The sequence below is a fragment of the Humulus lupulus genome, chromosome 2, assembly GCF_963169125.1.
Source record: "Humulus lupulus chromosome 2, drHumLupu1.1, whole genome shotgun sequence".
NCBI classification, from domain to species: Eukaryota; Viridiplantae; Streptophyta; class Magnoliopsida; order Rosales; family Cannabaceae; genus Humulus; species Humulus lupulus.
Genome location: NC_084794.1, coordinates 281,233,202 through 281,256,572, shown reverse-complemented (window position 1 = coordinate 281,256,572; position 23,371 = coordinate 281,233,202). Strand labels below are relative to the sequence as shown.

The 23,371-nt window shown below is 34.0% G+C and overlaps 5 protein-coding genes across 7 annotated transcripts; 1 reads left to right on the top strand and 4 right to left on the bottom strand.

Moving 5' to 3' along the window:
* Positions 1-955: 955 nt before the first annotated feature.
* LOC133816737 (receptor-like protein kinase ANXUR1) lies at positions 956-3,598 on the top strand. The gene has a single exon (XM_062249071.1). The coding sequence runs from the start codon at positions 956-958 to the stop codon at positions 3,536-3,538; it is 2,583 nt and encodes an 860-aa protein (XP_062105055.1). The 3' UTR covers positions 3,539-3,598.
* Positions 3,599-4,052: 454 nt separating this feature from the next.
* Positions 4,053-5,361, bottom strand: LOC133816735 (protein TAPETUM DETERMINANT 1-like). The gene is made up of 3 exons (XM_062249070.1): positions 5,039-5,361; positions 4,844-4,939; positions 4,053-4,731 (listed from the first exon to the last, which is right to left on the bottom strand). Exons 1-3 carry the CDS (start codon positions 5,136-5,138, stop codon positions 4,430-4,432), a joined length of 498 nt encoding a protein of 165 aa, XP_062105054.1. The 5' UTR covers positions 5,139-5,361; the 3' UTR covers positions 4,053-4,429.
* A 3,099-nt stretch (positions 5,362-8,460) lies between these two features.
* Positions 8,461-12,274, bottom strand: LOC133819535 (protein high chlorophyll fluorescent 107-like). 2 transcript variants are annotated; one of them, XR_009886380.1, is made up of 8 exons: positions 11,355-12,274; positions 11,132-11,275; positions 10,577-10,882; positions 10,421-10,480; positions 10,023-10,268; positions 9,817-9,927; positions 9,210-9,706; positions 8,461-8,690 (listed from the first exon to the last, which is right to left on the bottom strand). XR_009886380.1 is itself a non-coding variant. In XM_062252806.1 (7 exons), the coding sequence occupies exons 1-7, from the start codon at positions 11,880-11,882 to the stop codon at positions 9,509-9,511; spliced, it is 1,593 nt and encodes a 530-aa protein (XP_062108790.1). In that variant the 5' UTR covers positions 11,883-12,274; the 3' UTR covers positions 9,133-9,508. The 2 variants fall into 2 exon arrangements, 1 of the variants encoding a protein (XP_062108790.1); XM_062252806.1 differs by lacking the exon at positions 8,461-8,690 and having other exon boundaries at positions 9,133-9,706.
* Positions 12,275-13,402: 1,128 nt separating this feature from the next.
* LOC133819536 (peptidyl-prolyl cis-trans isomerase CYP21-4) lies at positions 13,403-16,328 on the bottom strand. Of its 2 annotated transcripts, none has more exons than XM_062252807.1 (8): positions 16,168-16,328; positions 15,722-15,896; positions 15,590-15,629; positions 15,428-15,511; positions 14,686-14,771; positions 14,090-14,227; positions 13,848-13,998; positions 13,403-13,752 (listed from the first exon to the last, which is right to left on the bottom strand). In XM_062252807.1, the coding sequence occupies exons 2-8, from the start codon at positions 15,871-15,873 to the stop codon at positions 13,666-13,668; spliced, it is 738 nt and encodes a 245-aa protein (XP_062108791.1). In that variant the 5' UTR covers positions 15,874-15,896; positions 16,168-16,328; the 3' UTR covers positions 13,403-13,665. The 2 variants fall into 2 exon arrangements, with proteins under 2 accessions (XP_062108791.1, XP_062108792.1); XM_062252808.1 differs by lacking the exon at positions 16,168-16,328 and adding an exon at positions 16,043-16,161.
* Positions 16,329-17,307: 979 nt separating this feature from the next.
* On the bottom strand, positions 17,308-22,958 carry LOC133819534 (aldehyde dehydrogenase 22A1). Its single transcript, XM_062252804.1, has 14 exons — positions 22,603-22,958; positions 22,446-22,489; positions 21,835-21,939; positions 21,430-21,557; positions 21,154-21,276; positions 20,671-20,824; positions 20,270-20,373; positions 20,110-20,188; positions 19,637-19,732; positions 19,381-19,518; positions 18,710-18,925; positions 18,228-18,419; positions 17,926-18,069; positions 17,308-17,823 (listed from the first exon to the last, which is right to left on the bottom strand). Exons 1-14 carry the CDS (start codon positions 22,712-22,714, stop codon positions 17,641-17,643), a joined length of 1,818 nt encoding a protein of 605 aa, XP_062108788.1. The 5' UTR covers positions 22,715-22,958; the 3' UTR covers positions 17,308-17,640.
* Between the last annotated feature and the right edge of the window lie 413 nt (positions 22,959-23,371).

Genomic DNA, 23,371 nt, shown 5'->3' with positions numbered 1-23,371 from the left:
AATCTTCCATATATATTTGACTGTATATATAATTATTATTATATATAGATATACTTTATTAATGCGTAACTTAAAAACATATAACTAATTACATTTTAGAGGTTATTCTTATTTATATCATGCCACGTTGAGACTAAATTTTTTTATAATAAAATGGAAGGTATTCTTATATAGAGAATTCTTAAACAGAAGTTTTAGTGCATATATGTAAGTAGATAAACCTTTGATGGTCTCACAAAACCCTTGGAGGAGTCCCCGTGCCTTAAAAGCTACACACCTAAAGAAACGCCAATGGATGGTAGTACTACCTATCTATATCCACTCCCATATTTATTTTAAAAATAAATCTAAATAAAAAAGGCAAGTCAATGCAAATAGGGATATTTGAGTCTCTGCCATACCGTTACTCTCTAACTACCTCGTATCCTAATGTCCTTTAGATCCTCTTAAACAACAAACATTGATAAACTCAGATTCCTCATATTAACACAGCCAACAAAAAAATAATATAATAATAATTTAAAAAAAAAAAAAAGAGAGAAATGCTATCTTCATCCTCTGTAATCCTGGCTTCTGTTTCAGACAATTCAAATGGAGCCAATATCCTTAGTTGAATTCTTCATGGAAAAGTCCAATATCTTTGAGTATACAAAAACATTTTCCTTCCTTTTCTTCTCTGTTTTCCTCTGCTTTTTTTCTTTAGATGTGAACCCCAATATACGATTATCCCTTGTTATTCTGGATTGTGTTTCAGATAATCCCAATTGGATTCAATACCCCTAGCTCAACCCTTGGATGGAAAATCCATTTCCAATGTTCAGTTTTTTAGTAAAGAGGAAACATTTTCCTAATTTGTTTTCCTTTTTCTCTGTTTTCCTCTGTTTCGGAATTCTGTTCTGATTTCCTCTGTTATTTCTTTCCTAAATTGTCTCAAAAGGGAGTTTTCCCTTTAGATATGAACTCCAATACCAATATCATATATTGTGTTGTTTTGTTCTTATCTTTGGAATTTGTTATAAGCAAAAACTTGGAATCAGAATCGACGGTGTCTGAATCTTATGTCCTTTCGTGTGGAGCTCAGATCGAAAGCACGGATACTAATGGTAGAAAATGGATACCGGATACAAAAGTGATAACGCCATCAGGTGTTTCTATAAATGCTACCGCAATGCACCAAGACCCTTCTTTGCCTTCTCAAGTGCCTTACATGACAGCTAGAATTTTCACCTCTGAATCCACATATAACTTCATTGTTCAGCCAAAGAAACGTATCTGGATCAGGCTCCATTTTTATCCATCTTATTACGATGATCTCAATCCAAGTGATTCATATTTCTCTGTCATTGCAAACGGGTTTACTCTCCTCAACAATTTCAGTGCCTCCATTACAGCTGAAGCTCTTACACAAGCCTATATAATCAAAGAATTCTCTTTTCTTCCTGTCCTAAATGGTAATCTCTCTATCAGCTTCAAGCCCTTTCCACAGCAAAATGGCTCATTTGCTTTTGTCAATGGAATTGAGGTAATTCCCATGCCAGACATATTTGAGCCTGCAAACTTGGTTGGACTCGTTGGCCAAACAATCGATGTTCGATCTTCTTTGGTTCAAACTATGTTTAGGCTGAATGTTGGTGGACAGTACATTCCAACAACTAGTGACTCAGGTCTTAGCCGTACATGGTATGATGATTCTCCTTACATGTTCGGAACAGCCTATGGAATAACCTCAGAAGCTGGTAAGAACCTTAGCATTGATTATCCTCCTCATATGCCAGAGTACATTGCTCCAAGGAGTGTGTATAGATCAGCTAGATCAATGGGAACTAGTTCAAACACCAATCAGAACTACAATCTCACTTGGATTTTTGAAGTTGATGCATATTTCACCTATGTTGTTAGGTTCCATTTCTGTGAGATTGAGCTCACAAAGATCAATGAGAGAGTGTTTGATATATTTCTCAACAACCAAACAGCCCAACCTTCTGTGGATGTGATTGCTTTGGCTGGATCAAGAGGAGTTCCATTGTACAAAGATTTTGCTATTTATGTGAATGACAGCAGCAATGGTGAGGCAAAATTATGGGTTGCCCTGCATCCAACTGTGTCATCTAAACCCGAATATTTAGATGCATTTCTTAATGGCTTAGAGATTTTCAAGGTAAATGACACACATGGGAACTTGGCAGGGCCTAATCCTGTCCCTTCGGAGATGCGCCAAGAGGATGAGGTAGAGGTGGACAATTCTCTTCCATTGGGATTACGTTATGAAGCAATTGGTGGCATTGCTGGTGGTGTTGCTGGTGGTGCTGCTGGTTTCGCTGTAGTTGCATCTGTCTGCTTTCTTGTGTACCAACATAGGAGAAGAAAACAAAAAGGAATGGATTCTGGGCCTGCTAATTGGCTGCCAATCTATGGAAGTTCATATGCATCAACTTTCACTAATCGAAGTACTAATAGCAGCCCTCTTTCGAATCTTGCAAGTCTTTGCAGACATTTTTCTCTGGCCGAGATTAGGCAAGGTTCAAAGAATTTTGATGAGTCACAAGTTGTTGGGGTTGGAGGATTTGGAAAAGTGTACAAAGGAACTATGGATGGAGTGATCAAAGTTGCAATAAAAAGATCAAATCCATCTTCAACACAAGGATTCATAGAGTTCCAAACTGAAATTGAATTGCTCTCAAAGCTGAGGCACAAGCATTTAGTCTCCTTGATTGGTTTCTGTGCAGAAGCAGGTGAGATGATTCTTGTGTATGATTACATGTCTAATGGGACTCTAAGGGAACACTTATTTAAGAGCTCAAACCCTCCATTACCTTGGCAGAAGAGGTTGGAGATTTGCATTGGAGCAGCAAAAGGATTGCATTACCTCCACACTGGAGTGAATTACACCATCATTCATAGAGATGTGAAGACTACAAACATTTTGTTGGATGAGAATTGGGAAGCAAAAGTTTCTGATTTTGGGTTATCAAAACAAGGTCCTAGTATCAATCAAACTCATATTAGTACAATGGTGAAGGGCAGCTTTGGATATTTGGACCCCGAATACTTTCGCAGACAAAAATTGACAGAAAAATCAGATGTTTACTCCTTTGGTGTTGTTCTGTTTGAAGTGTTATGTGCTAGGCCAGCTCTTGATGATAGTTTGCCAAAGGAACAAGTCAATCTTGCAGATTGGGTCTTATACTGCCAAAAGAGAGGAACTTTAGAAGAAATTATCGATCCAAATCTTAAGGGATCGGTTAACATTGAGTGTTTCAAAAAGTTTGCTGAGACAGCGGAGAAGTGTTTGAGTGATCATGGAGTGGATCGTCCTTCAATGGGTGATGTTCTATGGAACCTTGAGTATGCACTTCAACTGAATGAAAATCCTGAGGCTGCAAGAGCTTTTGCAGAAAGGAATGTGAGTAATAGTGATAATGCTTTGCATTCTTCCATAATAAACATTGAGGGGGAGGAGAGGCCAGCTACCCAGATAACTAATGATTTACACACTGTTCCAGTTTTTTCACAGCTTGTGAATCCAAAAGGAAGATAATACTTCAATTTTGTTAGTTTTTTTTTTTTTTTAAATTTCTGTTTATAGGGACTTTTGTATAGGTGGTTGTAAAATATGATGCCTTTTTCAATGTATTCTCATTGAAACAAAGAAGAGGAAAATCAGAAACTCTTGCATATATTTCTTTTCTTCTTATCACTCCTTTTTATCATGGCAGAAAATAAATGGTGTTGATAAATAAAAGAAAAAAAAATGAAAAGATGTTATTGAAGTTGCGAATCCTTCTTCTCAAAATGTAAGGCATACAAAGGATGACACTATCAAAATCACCAAACAACCAACCTCAAAAGAAGGATATGGTGGGATTCTTAGGATTCCAAGTAATCTAAATTTTGCATGTGCAAGGTCATATCATGACAATTCTGGTTCATGCTTTTGTCCCTTTAACAAAGTTTGGCACTAAATTGATTCAAAATCACACTTGGAACATAATGCAGCTTTTTCCTTGCTTGCAAAATTTTGTCATTTTTTCCTTCCAAATCTAATGTTACTGTCAATTTTGTTCACCATTATTCCATTTCAAAAAGTCCCCACATTTTCTAACTTAAGACAAAATGAAGAAAATGGAACTCTCTCTCTCTCTTAAAAAAGAAGGTAACAAGAGGAAGCCCAGAGTTTCAGAGACATTTACATACAGCCACACCATTATAGTATTTTATATCTTTGACCTATAGCAATTCCTAGTCAAAAGTCAATGAGAAAATTTACAACATATCACAGAAGATGGGTGGATGAAAATATAATATACCATTGGTAAAGGAAGAAGATGTGAATGATTCTCAAAACTTTGGACATTTGGTGGACATAACGTGGTGCAACTTTTGCCATTTCATTCACTCATCTCTTGAATTTGCGCTAGTGGAGGGGGGCTCAGCAAAGCTTGGCAGACCTTAATGAAAGAGGGTACATGAAAGAGTTTGAGTAAGTGAATCTGATAATCTGGCTGTTTTTCAAAGGCTTTCCTCCATTAACTAAGCAGTCATCATAGGAGAGCCTCTTGAAGATCATTGGGCTAATTATTCTTGCTGAGGCAAACCAACCACAATGGAGATGAATATTTGAAGGAGCACATCCACAAACACAGGTGTTGACTATTTGTACTATGAATTCTGGGATCCCAGGTGTTGATTCTCTGCTCTGAGATATGCTGATGTCTCTGCTTGTACAACTACCTGATTAAGATCATTGAACAAGAACTTAGAACAGGAACTTAAAACACACACACACATATATATAATTATGAAAATAGCCACACAAAAAAAAAACTTGTCATGAAGTGTTTACCATGTACCAAAAGCTTTCTATGGTTTGAGTGGGCCTGCTCAAATTCCTTTGTTGTTGTCTGGTTGTTATCATCAAGAAATGAATGCAAAGAACTTTCTGTAAAAGAAGACAAGGAAGAAAGAAAACAAGACATGAAATTAGGACTATGAGAGAATGAAGTATAGTGAAGTGAAAACGAAAGGTTGGAAAAGAAACCTTCTACAAATGTCATCATACTGCCAGAATGTATCCCATGATTGCAAAATATAATCATATGCACAATCAAGTAGAAAAAGCACAGAAGAGAATAGCTCATGATGGGATTTTTCTTTTGGTCAAGTTAGAAGGTGAAATTGTGAGGCAAGGGGGTTTGGTTTCTTATGTACCTTGTTTGGCTCTTTCCTAGTTACTTGGTCGTAACAAAAAAGAAAAAAAAGTTAAAAAGTGAAGCAGAAATAAAACTAGACGAGGGTTTTTGTAGGGTTGGGTGAACTCCCAACTGATTGTTTTATACAAGAATGGTTAATGTTCCCTCCACAAGACTAAGTAAGTACAAAATAAGGCAGTTCAAAGAAGTTTAAGGACCACACTCACACATCAGCTAGCAAAGTATCATTCTTGACAGTCTTCTTTTTTATCCTGTTTCACTGTTTTTGTTCTTACTTGTAAAAATTTACAAAAACCAAACAGTTGGCATTCAATACCCAATGTCAAAAGCTTTTCTTTCCATGACACTACATACAAATGGGTAAATTGGTAATTTATCTATCTTTTCTCCTTTTCACTGTTCACACAAAACATATATATATATATACATACATGAAAATGGAAGAAAAATGTATGTACAAACTTATTTACCCTTTAGCTGTATTCTTGAAATTGGAATAAGATGTTGGTCAAAAAAGCATACCCTTCATATTCTACTCCACACGCTCAACAGGTCAACTTCACCTCATTCTTTCATCTTAAATTAATATTCTAAACTCAATTTCCCATCTCTCTCTCTTTTTACATAAATATATTTATGTATATATATATGGCTACGCTTCTCAAGGCCCAAGGTAGAACCCTGCTGCAGAGCAGGATCACGAGAGAGAGAGGACAAAGCCGGCGAGTTCTAAGCTGCAATAAGAAAGGTATTAACACCACTACTACCCCATTGGTCAGAACAAAAGACCTTATTAGAACTCAACTTATCCAATAAAAGAAAAAACTTGTAGACTTAGCATTAGCATACCAGCGTATCAGTCCTCCTAGAAGAAACCTATCTTTTCTCTACAAGTATACATGAACAAAAAAACTTCTATTTTTGCCCAAGCCTAATAGTCTAGAGTCTATATCTACTCATCAATCTCATTCTCATACATGCATGCATGCATGCTTACACACACGCATATATATATATATGTCCACCTCATCAGTCTCTTAGGTGTAGGTGTAGGTGGTTTCACACGTGTGATAGTACTGAAAGTTTGAAAGCCCTCTCAAAACTTTTGAAGTTTCTTTCATTTCATAGACTAGGAGAAGGGAACAATGTCCAAGACAGAATAAAAGATACCCCAACACCTATCTCTTTGGTCTGTTATTAATGTCCTTTAAAGGAGCACCGAAAACGAAAACCCAAGCTTAAATAGACATAAAGAGAAGCACCCACCACCACACCAGTACAACCGGGCACCAACTTTAAGTTATTATCTTCTTCTTATTGCCAAAGTGTTTCTGAGGCATGAACATGATGATGAATGTATTTACACAACATTATATTATTTTGTTGTCCTAAGCAACCGTATAAACCACTCTCTCCAAAGCTAAAAATGGCTGCAATTCATTTAATGGTGTGCAATTTATAGCAATCTAATAGGGTTCTGAGCTAGCTTTTATAGAAAGAGAGAGAGAGAGAGCCATGTGATGCAATTTAAGTGCTTGCAGAGACATGTCATACATGGGATTTTCTTAGTTTATTGGAATGTCTATACATATTTATATTTTAATTAATGGTTAATTAATGTAATATTTAATTTGAGAATCCAAAAAAGTACTTATTGAAGAGCTTATTAATATAATTGTAAAATGTACGTAATGCAATATGGCTAGTGGTGTACACGATGCGGAAATTGGCGGGGAGTGCTCCCCGTCCCCGCCTAATCCCTGTTTATTTCCTGTCGGAGAATCCTCACAGGGAACTTATTTATTTAAAAAAATAAATTTTAAATTAATATTTTAGAATAAAAATGATGAATTATGTATAAATTAAAATATCACATAATATTTATGATTTAAAATACTAAATATTATCCCCAAATAAAATTTAAAATTTTTAAAAAATTACTAATATCCTACAATAACCCAAAGAGAATAATATAAAAATACATAAAAAAATATTACAAAAATTGATAAAAATTTAAATGAGGCTCCATCGGGATGGGAAGTACCATTCCCGCCAATGCCCCATTTAACATTTGATGATTGAAAATTATCCTCGTTTCCGTCTCGTTCCCCATTTAGATGGGGATTTCCCGCCCCATTAGAGACAGATCTACGAGGCCTCGTCCAATAAAGAAAATGTGCATCCCTAGACATATCATTAATTATAAAATAATACACTAAATAAATAAATAAATAATATAGATATTATTGATTATCAATATATATTTGCTTTATGACCACACAAGTCTATGACAGTCATAAAAAGTCTTTAATTATTAGCATCCTTAATGTGGTACAACGGTGGGATCCAATTATATTCTCTGTGATCACAATGATGGTTCTGTTTTACCCAAAGTGAATATAAAATTACTATCTTTTTTTTTCTTTGGCTAATTTGTTTAGTTTGTTGCTAGAGAATGATGTTAAAAGTTAAAACAACAAGAATACATGGAAAAACATAACATTAAAAAAATGTGCATGATTAGGGATTATATATGCATTTTGATTCACAAAATCTATCAAAATTAACTATTTACTTAATTTTAGTTATTTTTTAATATTATAATTTTATTCTATCCTTATTACAATTAATATTTTTTTTTAAAATCTCGTATGAAAACATTTTCCTTATTATTTACTTTTAGTAATAAAAATAAAAAATACAATAAATAAATTAAATATCGATTATAATAAAATAATTTCAAAAGAGACATTTTAAAAAGAAAATAGCAAAAATCAAATGTATGATAAATTTGAATAAATTTTATAATATAAAAAAATTATCTAATATTTAACTAAATTGAACAAAATAACATTTTATGATTTAGTATGATTACAAGATAGTATCAAAACTGGGTGTATAATAATAATAGAGGATTATCTGGTTCACCAAAAAGGAACACATCAGCACACTTCCTTGGTATTTTTTACTCGGTAATCATTTTCGGGAATTTTTTTTAATGACCGTGTGCATTATAGTTATTTAAAGTATGCTGCAAATTTTTAAAAAATTTCGAATAATTTACAGTGCTGAAAATAAAGTTCAAACATATTATTTTTCACTCATATAAAAAAAACAATTACGCGTACAACAAATTATTTGATCTTTATTTTTTATATTATAAATTATTTATAATATTTTAAAAATTTTAAAAATACTCTAAATAACTACTTTCATACAAAAAAAATTACACCAAAAATTTTAAAAAGAGAGTAATAAAGATAAAAAAAAAACAACACATGATGATGAAGAAAGACAAGACAAGAGTATTGAGACGTGATTAAACCGAATTTGTAGCAACATATGACAGTGCCCAGCAGCGCGCATGCATATACATAATATATATATATTTATACTAATGCAGCAGCAGCTGCTGGTACACTGCTTCCTTCTTATGCCGACCACTACAGTATTCACCACAACAAAAATGTCTCTCTGGCCCTGCAACAAAGCCAGTTTAGTCAATATTGAATCTATTTCTTTATTTATTTATCAGGTCAAGTCAAATATTCAATGCTTTTTCTATCACATCTTCACCCTTTTGTTTTTTCTCTCTTTTTTGCCGAAAATAGTACAAGGAAATTTACCCCTTGTGCATTCATTCATTGGCGGCTCCTGGTCTCAGCTTCATGGACAACAGCTTTTAATTTTCATTAAATAAAAAATATATATATTTTTTTTTTTAAAAATCATTTTTGTATCTTTATTATAATAAGTTTAAATTTAAGCCAAAAAGAATTAGAGACCCGGTATTCTATCTGATCAAATCATTAAGCCATATGAGTTAAGAAAATTTATGTTGGTGAAGATTTTGGCTTAAGTGGCAAATGACATTATGAAGAATATTTCTTTGGACTTAAATAAGTTTGTAAAGTTGCATTACTAGACTAATTAAGTTCCTTTATATGGCTACTGTTATGCTTTTACATATTATAAGGATAATAATACATTCAGACTTACAACGGTTTCAATTTGCTGGGGTTCAGGATCAATAGGGTCAAAGCTTTCATAATCTTCCTCTTTGATGTTTTTGCTAAAGAAATCCTTTTTGTTTCCAGCAGAAAGTCCAGCTTGCTAGGGTCTAAAAGCATATCCTAATTGAAACCACTGTCACTTTCCTCCTCGTCCATGTAATCACAGCCATTCTTCTCAAGGACTCTTGGGGTGTGCTACATTGGTTCTGGTCTAACTTCAACAATATCTTCTTTAAACTGTTAGTGTCAATTGCTTGCTGGGTCTTTGGCATAAACATAGAATAATTAATTGTGGTTGCTCACTTGCTGGAAATAGAGGTTACGAATTTCCTCAGCTCGAACAAAATTTTCTTGATCCTCCTCCTCAAATGCTGCCCATGTCATCCATGTGATGAAACTCTGAGAATTTATATTTAGAGAGGATCTAAATAATATACGAGCTGCAGAAAGGTTGCCAATTCTTTGTTCTAGGACTCCCCAAGCCTACAATAAAGAGTAAATAGGCAATGAGAACATAGATTCATACTGATCATCTATACCTATATGTCAATGAGATTGGATGTAAGAGTTTCACTTGATGTTATGGTAGGTACCTGTAGGCATCGAGCAGCAGTATCGCTGGTCGAGTTAATTGACAGCGCCTTTTGGTATAATTCCCTTGCTGTGGCAATGTTTCCTTCTTTCCATTCCATCCACCCCCATGCCTAAAAAATATCATATCTTCTCAGTGATACAGTTTCTTCCTAATTCAATTGTTATGATATATTTAATTAATAGGTCTGCAATATGACAACCTTACCATCCATACTGGTTGGTGACTTGGATCTATTTCAGATGCTCTTCTGAACAACACTCGAGCAAAATTTGCAGTTGAGTGTTTATATTCCAATAAAGCAAGAGACTGAAGTAGAACAGGATCCCTTGGATTAAGTTCATGACCTATCTTTAAAAGCTTTCTTCCCTTATCAACATTTCCAACATTGGCTTCAAAAACTCCCCAAACATGCCATGCAAACCTGTTCTTGGGGCTTGACTGAATCGCTTTCTACGTTAAGAAAGAAAGAAACAATTTAATTTAATAATAGCATTCCATATCAAAGTAAAAACATGGTCCTCAAACTGTTTACTAGCTTCAAATTCTGCTAAAATGAAAGGGATGTAATGGAATGCTATTATTTGGAGAAAGGAAATAGTCACCTCAAAGAGTAGTCTAGCAGCCGGGTTATTTTTCTGTTGTCTCTCCATTTGTGCCCACGCCTGTCTCAGAAGCATTGGAAAACAACAATCATTAAGATTCACTCAAAAAGTTACTTTGGCTAAGAGAAGAATGCACGAAGAAAAACCAAGACTTACCAGCCAACTGCCACAGCTTCTGGGATTACACTTGGTGGCCTGCCCGAACAGATATCGAGCCTGCTCAAAACGATTTGATTTAGCTTCCAGCAATGCAAGCGTCTGGTATACATACTCATTCCCTCCACAAAATTTGAGAGCTTTAGCGAGAATGCTTCTTGCTTTCCTAATATTCCCTTGTTTCAGCTCAAGAACTGCCCAACCATGCCAGGCAGCAATGTGTCTCTTGTCAGCAACCGTGGCAGCCTCAAACAATTCTCTTGCTCTCCTTATATTTCCCATCGTTTTCTCCAGAACAGCCCAGCACTGTTGGAGATGATCATATCATTGTCAAAATTGAGCCAAAGAAAAAAATGTAACACGAACAATAGCTCAAACATGTCAAGACTGGTTATGTTTGTCTGAATTGAACCCACAATTTGAGAACAAACTAACATGTCATACAGTTATCATTTTGATCAATAATAGTAGATAGACATACTTATATCAATGAAGGTAGACATACTAATATTCATCTTGACATGATTTTGAAAATGAAGATATGTTTAAACTAACCCGCCAGATAAAGGGATTCTCTCCATGAGTAGCTTGGCAACCTTTCTCATAAACAAGTCGAGCTTCCACAGTCTTTGATTGTTTGCTTAAAGTCTTCCCCAAAACCACATAAGCTCGCCCATCTTCTGGCCAATAGCATATACACTGTTTTCTCATTCTCAATCATAATCAAACTCCAAAAACTACTTAATGTACAGACCAATGACATAGCAAAAGATCAAACCTTTTGAAGAATCTCCTCAGCTTCTGCAAATCTATTACTCCTGATCAAAACCTTAGCCTTATACAAAGCTTGGGAGGATGACCCGGATTCAACTCTCATCTTCTTAGCGAACTTCGGAGTTCCCGCGTTAATCATTGCCGTCAATTTCAACCCGTTTTCGTCCTCGTCTCGGGCCGGGACAGCCAATTCCGGCCGGCGAACCACCATACATCTGTCCGTAGATGATTCAGACTGCCTCTTCGAAGCCTTCTCCTCGGTGAAAACAACAGTGGTGGAATCTCTGGAAGAGCAATGCGGGAGATGGTGGAGAGTGGAATTGGAGAGGTTGATAGGGTTTTGAGAAGTGAAAAAGTGAATGAAATTAGGGTTTGAAGAAGAAGAAGGAAGAAGCTGCATGGTTGTGTGTGTTAATGGAGCTGAGTTGAACTGTTTCAAATGAGATAGACGAGGAAGAAGATGAAGATAGGAATGTGTTTTTACTATTGTACCCTTCTCAGATATTATTCTGCTGACGTGGAAGTATTTCATTGGTCAACTTTATAAATATAAGATACTTTATCCGTACATAAAACATTCTCCTACAATCCCTACATAATAATAAGATGTTCATTTTTGTAGTCTTTTCTTTTTTTTTTAGTAAAATTTTCTTATTTTATTTAATAACAATTTTCCATTTTCTTTTTTCTCCCCCTACTTTTTTTACAAATGTGGATTTAAATTTCGTCAGTGATTGATTTCTTGTTGAACGAAAATGGCTCATATGTGTGTTTAGATTATGATGGTGAAGAATACATGATTGTAATAATTTGGTCTTAAAATGCTAACCACTTAATGCTCAACTACTTAATTATAATGATTAAGATCTTAACCTACTTTCTTATAAAGAATGAGATATTTTTCTATTTTATTATTATCATTATTTATATTTATTCTAATTTGAAATAAAATGAAACTAGAATATTCTATAAAAAAAAATGTCTAATTAGTTTTTTATTCTAGTGGAGTTAATCAATATGGCTTTATGGCTAAATTATTGCTTGTCGAGATCTTCTTATTCTAGAATTAATTGGGGATTAATTTCTTAATTCTACATCTTTAAAGGACTATGTTTGTGTGCTTGAACATAACATTTGTTGGTGTTTGAATTGTATCAAGCACATTCATTGTACGCATCTTAGTTGCAAGCACTTTATTAGAATTAATTGGACTAGCAAGAATTTAGATGTGTATTAAAGTATCATATATTTTATTACTTTATACTTTACACTTACATTTTCTTTTAAATTTAAAAATTTTCTATTGTTAAATTCACTATAATATTCAATTCATATCTAATAAATAATATTAAATTAAATAATAATAAACTATAAGTGAAAGTCTCTTTGTAGTAAAAAAAAATCCAACCTTGCACGTCCTTCCTATGCTTTGAAGTCTCGATCACATTACTTGTTGATTTTGGCATGCTAAAACTATTTTAAAATACATATATTTCTTTTCTATTTTTTTTTTAAATGAAACTTTTATTGGATGCATTTTATAATCATAAGTTTCCGTTAGTTTTAATTTATGTAGCGAGCATAAGTATTCTAGAGAGGCTCCTAGAATTTGTATCAAGATGAAGAAATCAAGATATACTAGGAACATTAAACAACAAAACATACCATGTGAATCCCAATGTTGAGTTTGAGTACAAAGATATATACAAGAATATATTCTCATATTCATTGCCAAAAGTGTCCATAATGTACCATGATTTCATGTCATCACGCGTAATAATCAAAGCAAGAGAATTTTTGTACGTGATGACAGCAGCAAGAAGACACCCAACCGAAGCTTCTGCATCATTTAAGGTCAATTATAGGACTTTGATAAGTATGCATGTACTTTAAAGAAATTTCATTAAACCCATTGTTATGTATAGTTGAAACCTTCCCTTTCTTATGTCTCCTCAAATTTCTAAAGTTTCTAATATAACAGTGAAGAATTCATTACTCTGCAAAGCATCAAAAGATTACAAGGGAATAAAAAAGTATGGCCACAGTAAAAGATCAAGTGAAATTTAACCCAATGTTATATTAAATCAAAAACCAAGATGTGGAACCTTTTAACTAAACATAAACATCAAGCCTACTCAAACTCTCTCCTACCCAATTGCCCCCACTGGGAAATACAAAACAAATTAGCAGTAAAATTAGAAAAAATGAAGAGAAAATAAGGAGGAGAAGATGTAAAAAGATGCATTGTGACACAAGAAACAACAGAGCGGCACTTTGGCACACAGGGAAAACTTTACACTAGCTCAGTTCAGCCCTTAGATTTCACGTTTCAGAGTGACATCAATGATTCCTACATTAGATTTAGGCTGATAATGCTCGTCAGTATCCACCTCTTCGATTTCCTGGGATAGCAGTAGAAAATTTTGTTATACCTTAGACGCAATCCTATAATGCCGGCGGCCAACATAGAAAATATATAACATCCACAATTACATACCTGGACCACATCCTCACCCTTGATGACCCGTCCAAACACAAGTATCTTATCGTTTAAATCTGGTATTGGTGCAGTTGTGATAAAAAGCTCAAATCCCTTGCTATCATGCTTATGCTTTGAAGTTCCAAGCATAAATGCTTCATGCTTTGGGCTGTGTATTAATTATTAACCATAAGTTATCAAAGGATTATCAAAAGGGGCTTAATATCTTCCAATGTAAAAGAAGTTTCAAGGAAGAGAACCTTGTAGTAAGTTCACTGTGCGCCTTCCCCCTTGATATCCACTCTTCAGCTATTCCAATCCCTTGGGAGTTTCCTCCATGAATCACGTAGTTTTTTATCACATGACTAAATGCCATCCCTTTAAAGAATCCTTTTTGACTGAAAAACCAGTTGATTAAATATTCTTCCAAAGTATAACACAAGACAACTATCACAAAGAATGGAGTAAGACATATCAATATTTGGACCACCGGTCTCATTAACTAACTGAAAGATAAGCATATGGCGAACAAAATGCCTTCAACAAATATCGTCCTAAAAGCATATCGCCCTTACCCATACCCACAAATGGAAAAGAAAAAGAGGGTTAAATAAATCAATAATATATGTTTCCTGATTTAATTTTTTGAACTTAAAACTCCCTTAATTGTCTTTAATAGTCTAATCATCATTAGATTTTGGTCAGAACATCAGTGGAATAGTTTCTATCTCTCCATTCTTCCTTTCTATCACCAGATCGCACTATTTTTAAAAATGTTTTTGAAGAATGAGAAGACACAAAATTACGCATACAGACCACAGATACAAGCTTACAAAAAACAATAGGAGATACTCACCACAAGTCAAGGAATCTATCAACGATTTCTGGAGAACCGTCCTTGAAGAGTTCCACTGTTATATGACCTTTTGGCGTCTTTATCATCTATTGAAAAGGCAGAAGGGATGAGAACATAGTCTCAAATGTTAACAGACCACTAACTGGTTGATTTCCAAACCAAATTAAATCACCAAATACAACCAACTACGAACAATGCATTCAAAAAACAGATCGTAATATTTTACATTGAGACCAGCTCCATCCCGATTAACAATTACTCAGCAAAAGGGCAGAAAGGTGTCAAAACCAAAGTTTCCAGCAGTAAAGGAAGCTTATTTTTATAGAATTGCACCCTAAATTATAATTCCCATTCAACAAAATTAGTTATAGTACTTTAGTGAAAATTTCTTTCATACAGTTTATCCCGTTGTTATGTCAAATTTGTTAAAACAAGCAAGGATATTTCCATTAACCTAGGCATCACCAAAGAGTTTAGATAGCCATCTAATCTGCCACAAGTCCACGACACATACATAACTATTATGTAGGAACTAGCAAGTATAATTCACACTTTCATGCAACATAACAAAGACAAAGTAGATATAGATAAAAGTTTAAACCTTTAATAAACTAGATAGACAGCCAAAAAAGGTAAACCCGGTAATCTTTTCTAGCATCAGAAATGGTAAAGCTATTCTGTCACTCAATACAATTCGAAAGCAGGTAAACGGTAAAAAAAAATAGCAGATTGAGAGACTTACAGCAAAACCAGGTAGATCATACTTCTTTGGCTCTGAAAAGCTATCACTCTCATACTTCTTAGAAGAAGAAAAGGCATCATTGTCCTACACCAAAAAAGGTATCAAGCTCTAAACACCTCTAAAGGACTAACTCTTTACCAAAATAAGATTGAAAATATTTACCTCCAAATTTGGCAATCCAGCCCCGCCTTGGTCCAATGTCCTACAAAATTGAAAAACAAAAGTTTACGAACAAGAAAAACAATTTTTGCATAAATGGAAATACCTAATATCATAATTTAAATAATTTTTAACCTTCTAGACCAGTGGCGGTATGAGCCAAATAAGCACAAAACAATCAATACAACTAACAAATTGCACAAAATTATGGTAGTGACGCTGATTCGAGTTGGGCCCTTCTTCTTTTTGCTCTGAAGTAATAAAGCCTGAGGTTTTATCCTAGCCATGATGAGCTTCAAACTTCAACTACCTGCAAAATCAATTCATTCTAGTAAATATGTATACGTACATGGATATATAAATATGGTAAAACCATATTCAAACAAAAACCACCCTTCTCTCTACATCTAAATCGAATCGTAAAACCTTAATCTCAATTTCAAATCGATGCAAAACCTTATAAACCCTAGAGATTGAAGCAGAAGAACGAGGTTTGAATCATGAAAACAAAACTGAACAGAGAAAAGATTAATTTTGTTTTATAAAATATGAAATTGGGAAAGAGAGTAAGAAAGTCTAACCGTTAATTGAAGAAGAGTTTGAAGTGATTGAATCGATGCAGTTAAGACCGTTGGATCGGAGGGAGTTTTTGGTGTTGCATATGGAGATGGACCAGATGGTGATGGAGATGTCTGGTTGGGTTGATTTATGTTTATGTTTTTTTTGGTTTGGTTTGGTTTGGTATTTAATATTTGTTAATAATAAAAATTATTGTTGTTTCTTTCTTTTTCTTCAGTTTCAACATTCATTCGTTCTACAGTCTAAGACGGTTCACAGTTGGATTTGGTTTGGATTGGATTGGACCCATAATTTCAAAATAAGGTGGACCCCATCTCACATTATTCGCTTAATTTATGGTAAAATAGACCACTGTGATTGAACCAGACGAAATATTTTAAATTGGAAATTGGGTTTCTCAAATTATCAAAGTATATTTAAATTTAATTAACACGTAAAGTAAAGTTTGATTTTAAACTGGTTTTGCCATTATATAATGCCATATGGCCATATTCTTATAGCCGAAAAAAAAATTATCATGTGAAGTCAGTTGGTAATACTTTGGTATACATTTATTTATCTTATTTTGGAACATTTACGGCAATAATATTAAATTTTGACTGCAACAAAAATATCGCATAATTACTGTTAAGTACCAATTTGTTTGTTTCTTTACAACAATAATACTAAATCTTTAGTATTTTTCAGTGTATAAAATTATTTTAATTTATAACAAAAAATTATTTTTTTAAATTTGGTACTTAAAAACTATTATTAGCAAAGATTTAATATTTTTGTGGCAAATAAAAAATATTAATTAGTACTTAATTCTAAAAAAATGTAGTATCTCTACAGAAAATTTTCCTTTTATTTTTAGTTAAAAAAAATCAAGAATAATGAGAGAGATTAAAAAAAGAAACTCTTATTTAGCCAATAGAGATGTAAAATCAGATGAGCAGCTAAAATTGCTAGGAGCATGAGAAAAGCTGGTCAATAAAAATAATTTTTTTTAAAAAGAATCAACTAATTATTAACACCAGCATCTCATAGTTTACAGCATTGCTAAATATGTTTTTTTTAAGGTATATAACGAATTTAGAAGATGAAACATCTCATCCATATGTACTATCTATTGAATAAAACGCATTTTATGTATCAAAGAGTGAGAGAACAATTATTTAATTTATGACGAAGCTAATTTTGTGTTTTCCTGTCAATTTGGATTTGTGGCGTTTGAAGGAATCGTTTCCTATGAAAATAGAACATGAAATTGAAGGGACCATTTATACCAACTGAAAATTTACCAAAACAGACATAGAAGCAAAACAAAAGAAAATCACATTAGGATGATCATGGGGGTGGGTGATTTCTCAACCTCAACATACATTATGATATGAGATCTATCAGAAGTCAAAAATCCCAAATGTGCTCAAATATGGGTGGAGCTGCTAGATGACAAGAGTGGCCAAGGTATTGCTTTTGGACATCTTGCTTGCTTAGTCATTTTTTCTCCTGCTACTGCTACTGCTGTTGCTGTTGTTATTATTAGGGGAGTTTTGTTGCTCTGAAATGATCTTTAGAACATTCATCAATGCTCTCAGTCGGTCCCATATGTTCATGCCATAAAGTGCTTCGACAAGTGACTCTTGAAACTCGAAAGCATTCTCTGCAATTGGATACTGTAGTTGGAAAGAAAAAAGAACAATGTAATGAGTTTCTCTCTGAGCTGAAAACTTAGAAGAGTTGTGGGATTGGAATGTTTAGTAGTTTTCAAATCTGACCTGTATAGGCTTAGGTATCTTCGTTTTGATGTACGGCCAGAATCTATCCTCGGCAACTGCTTTCACAAGACAGCAAGCGCGCAATCCTTCTACACCAGCAAATCTTCCAAATCCACTGTCTTTCACACCACCAAACGGCAAGGACTAGAAAAACATTAAATATTTTTAGTTCATTTAAGAATGCATTTAAACAAACACCATCAATAGAAAAGACTAAATTGGTTTCAAATAAAAAAAAAGCCGTCGATTACCCCTACCAAAAACAAGATTAATGTAGTAAATTCCATGGAAATAGAAACTACCTGGCACATGTAAGTTGATGCAAAATCATTAATTGCAACTACTCCGCAGCGTATCTGGGATGATATCTCTCTGGCACGTCGCTGGCTGCCAGAGAAAACAGCACAGCCAAGACCATATTTTGAGTCATTAGCAAGCTTGACAGCCTCTTCATCGGTGCTAAATTTCATTATTGGCATGATTGGTCCAAATGCCTGCAAAATTCGAAAACATTGCTCCATGTAAGTAGATGTAAGATACATTTAATATTTAGTTATATTCTTTTACCATCAATAGTTATCATTTTTTATTTTCATCATATATATTAATATTACTATAGAAACAGCCTTAAAATGGAACCAAACAGAGAGTAAAACCATCAGCTAAGAAGTCAGGAGGTATTCAAAGAAAATACTTGTGTCATGATAGTGATAGTGGTCATTAATAAAAATGAAAAACACTCGTGAAATTTATAATTTAAACAAAAGAAAAGCATTCGCAGTACCTCTTCTTGCATCAACTTCATTGAGTGATTTACATTCGCTAGTACAGTAGGAGGGAAAAACTGATCCACTGCACCCTCACCAATATGGCCAAAGCTTCCACGAGCAACAATTTCTGCACCTTTCTCTAAGGCATCAATTACAAGGTTTTGAAGCCTTTCGGAATGCTCTTGCAAACATATTGCTCCCATATCATACCTTCCAGCAAGAGGCGGGCCCTGGAACATAAGACAGATCATGGGTTTAAAGAGTGAAAATGCTTAGGTGCACACCACTCCTATACTGGAAGTTAATGTCATCTTTTATTTCAGCAATCATGAATGTTTCTGCTCTTCTTGACTAAGGACATTAAATTAAAAGGTATACTCTGCTATAAAGACACAAACCAGATTCATTTCTACTCTATCCATGTTGCAATGAATACAGGCTAAAAAACAAAGCCAGTCTTATTCCTCACAAGACAAAAAAATATATATAGCAAGAAATTATCCTAATTCAAAGTTGAATAAAGTTATTGTTTTTATTTTTCAAATTAATATTACTGAACATGAAATACTAGTCCATGTATCTTATGCACACAATCGCTAGCCTTCAGCTAAACCTAAAATATTAAAATAAAGTTTACAGCCAACAATAAGATTCATCTACAGAAGTGTCAGAGGGAACTACTTACAGCTGCAACAGATTTTACAATCTTGGCTACTTGAGTAACAAAGGAAGAAAAAATGTCCTTATGAACATAAAATCTCTCTGCTCCAGCACAATTCTGTCCACTTGATTGAAGAACACCCCTAACAGCAATTTGTGCAACCTGGATTGAACGCAGAAATCTACTATTAGAAGTGAAAAAATTGAAGAATATACTCACTACACCTTTGACCCAATTGACTACATCACAAAACATTAGTCTGGTACGAAAGTATCCATACATGATCCACATCTGCATCTTCGCATACAATAAACGAATCTTTTCCGCCAAGTTCAAGTGTAACTGGTATAAGTGTCTCAGAAGCATTTCTCATTATCTGCATAGAAAGCCAAATGACAATAAATAGGTAGCATTATTAGACTGGAAAGCCTAGTTCACAACTTCAAAAACAAGTATCAACTGAAAAAAGATACTAGTTTGAAATGAAAGCAATATACACAAAAATGAAACATACAAGACATCATTTAGTCTTCAGCCTAGAGGCACATCTTCAGTAATGGTTATGGTAATAGGGCTTTACAAATGGATGAAGACTAAAAAAAATACCTAAATAAGAATGCTGTCCTTTTTAGGACACAAATTTAACTAATATGCTCAGGTGGGAGCTAGCAAGTTAAAAAGAGTACGCTAACATCTAGAACCATGGAAATTCAGAAAAAGCAAGAGATAAAATTAGAAATTAGAAGATCTTACCATCTTACCCACACCAGGTGACCCCACAAAAATAATTTTGTCAACCGAAGACACCAATGCTTCTCCTGTTTCACCAAACCTGACAAGAAATGTTTGTTAGTAATGTAACAAACAACGTCAAGGACCAAACAATATCAAGGAAAATATTTCGAAATAATACCCAGTGATGATTTCAACCAAATTTTCTGGAGCTCCTACAGCAGCAAGGGCTGATTGGATTATTCTAAAGTAGAAACATCCAGACCAACTTGCATGTTCTGAAACCTACAAGTACGACAGTATCTCTGTCAAATCAAAGGTCAAAACTCAATACCACTCAAGAAAAAAGGTACTTAAGCAAGAAGGATTTCTAAGTTGAAGTTATAAAAAAAAAATTCACAATATGTGTCTAATGACCTTGTTATCCACAGCAATAAAAGGAGACAGGAGCAACTACATGTCCCAATGGCAAGATACACAAGGCAATACAAGAACTAGACAGGTGTGGCATTGTAAATTTCAATTAAAGCTACAATATATACATAAAAAGAAATACACATTTACATAACAATAAGCAAGCACCTTAATCACAATACTATTTCCAGAAAAGACGGCTGCTAACATCGGATTAAAAATGTTATGGAAAGGGTAGTTCCATGAAACAATAGCACCGATAACACCAAGTGGGTGAAATTCTACTCTGGATCTCTTGTGAAGCATGGCTCTTCCAGAAGATCTGCAATCAGGGAGAAACAACATATACTGTACTTACGTAGAGTTTCAGATAATATAAAACCAAACAGAGCCCAGAAAATGGTCCAAACTATCAATTGTTTTGCTGAGTACAATAAAAGATCTTTAAATGGCCTGGAGGGGGCTCACTAAGTGCTGAAAGGTACTTTGTCTCCAAGATATATCATTGATAGGGTTAGCATCAAGCAAAAGTAGTCACTAACATAATTGAATATTATTGGAACTGATTCCTGAGACAACCCTGATAAGACCAAAAAAAAAAAAGTAGCATGATAATAAGTATAAAATACTGGCTTCTAATGGAGAAAATACCTGTATTCAGGCTTCAGCCACCGCTCACCCTCTGAGAGAAGCCAAGTGATCTTCTCACAAGTTGTCATTATTTCTCCTAAAGAGGCATCAATCATTGTCTTTCCAGTATCACGTGAAGAAATTCTAGAAAATTACAAACAAATAAGTATACACCATAATCTTTACTTCCATCTTCTAGCTCCAATTAGAGAAAAAAGAGCGAGGAAGAACAAGAACAAGAACAAGAAAAATAATACTTTTAAAGGAATTTCTTCTGTATCCAGTATCCAAACTTACTCGCATATAAGCTCTTGGTGTTCAATTATATACTTCAAAAGTATACGGAGAAACTGGCGTCTCTGCTTAAAGCCACTCTTTTCCCATATTTTCTGAGCTTTCCTTGCCTGTGCTACCCGGTCCCTTACCTGAGAATTAAAATTACATGGTAATTTTAAGATCATATAATGATCTCATTTCCCGTATCACTTTTTCCAGTCAAAATCAAAATAAACAATTAATTAGCTATAAAGTAATTTTGGGTATTAGATACTAAATAAATGCATACATATATAAATATAGTGACATATTTATATCATATCAACTGTGTAATCCAACAGACAATAGAATAAGATAAAAATCAATTAGCAGAACAAGTTCAGCAATTAATCCAAGTCACAAAATGCACACAACATTTTCACCAACCTCATCAGGTGTTAATGCAGGGAAATACCCCAAGTACTTCATTGTTGCAGGTTCATAGCATTGAACTTTCGTATCTGACTGCTGGGCCCTTCCCCTTGGAGGTATCTGCATGAAGATAGAAAGCATCATACAGAGAAACAAAAGTTTCATTCAACTAAAGCACTGCAATAACAACCTCATTTAAGCTTCAATTTCGATAACCAGCAACATAACTAAGATTGAAATAAGTCTCAATTTATCAGTATCCTTCAGGAATATTTTCATTTCTGAAACAAAGGAGCTTCCAAATTAAATTGATTACTGTGCTAGATTGAGACAGCTAACGGTAGTAGAAACGGACTAAAACGGAAACATAAAAAACGTCATTCTATAGCCAATCTAACTCAGATCAATCAAAGAAAACCAAGCCAATTCGCCTCTCAATATTCGCACAGATCATACAAAAACAGCAATCAAATTCTTTCTCAGTAAGTGGAAATTTCAAAGATTTCACAATCAATTTGTGCTCAAGAGTGTAAAATCCAAAAATGAGAAATGGTCGAGCATAGAGAAACCAAATCAAGACTGATTAAAAAAAAACTCCAATAGAATCGAAGCATCGAATAACTCACATATATGAAACTGTTCTCCTGGATCTGATTTCGGTCATCCATGACTGCATTGAATCAACCACAGTAAAGCATCACTCTTACAACGAATATAATCATAAATAAGCTCATACATACTGTACCTATATGAATGTATACATATAGAGAGCGAAAAGTGTACCATCAGAAGCGTCGACCTCAATGGATGGGACATTGGGAGGAATAAGCATCAACAGAAACCTACAAACAGCGTAAGCGAAAGCCAGAACGAGCAGAGGCCACCAAAATGCCATGGTTGTGATGCAGAGTGCAGATGCAAACCCTTCCTTGGAGGTTTTCGGAGGATCGTAATGCTAGAACATGAGGAGAGGATCAAGTCGAAGAAGATGAAGACGAAAAGTAGTGAAGCAACTCGGTAACTCAGTAACTCAGTGAGTCATCATTGGTATCTGTAGTAAGGGAAAGAGAGAGAGGAATCTTAGCTCGTTTCAAGAGAGAAGAAAACTAATAAATGAAAGAAAACAAATAAAAAAACAGATTCTTGGATTTGGACCGCATTTGCTGCTGCTTTTTTTTTTTTTCTTTCGGCATCGTCTTCTTCTTTTTTTTCTTTAATTAATTAATAATAATAATATCTAATGTGAAAATTACATATTATATGACAATTTTAATAGGTTGTGCAAAAATATGGCTTTTTTTTTCAAGAAAATTTAATCTATGGCTTTTTTTGTTTTAATTTCACTTTTATGGGTTTAGTTTCTCTTATTTTTGTATAAAAATTTGTTTATGCCATATTTTTACTCTTAATCAAGTTTTATGAATTTTGAAAGTTATGTTTGTAATTTGATTATTTTTTTTAGCTTATTTGATTATTTTTTTTATATTAATTTTATATAATTATTTTTATATTAAATTTTTCCATGGTTGTTTTGCAATATTTTTTTTTGTAA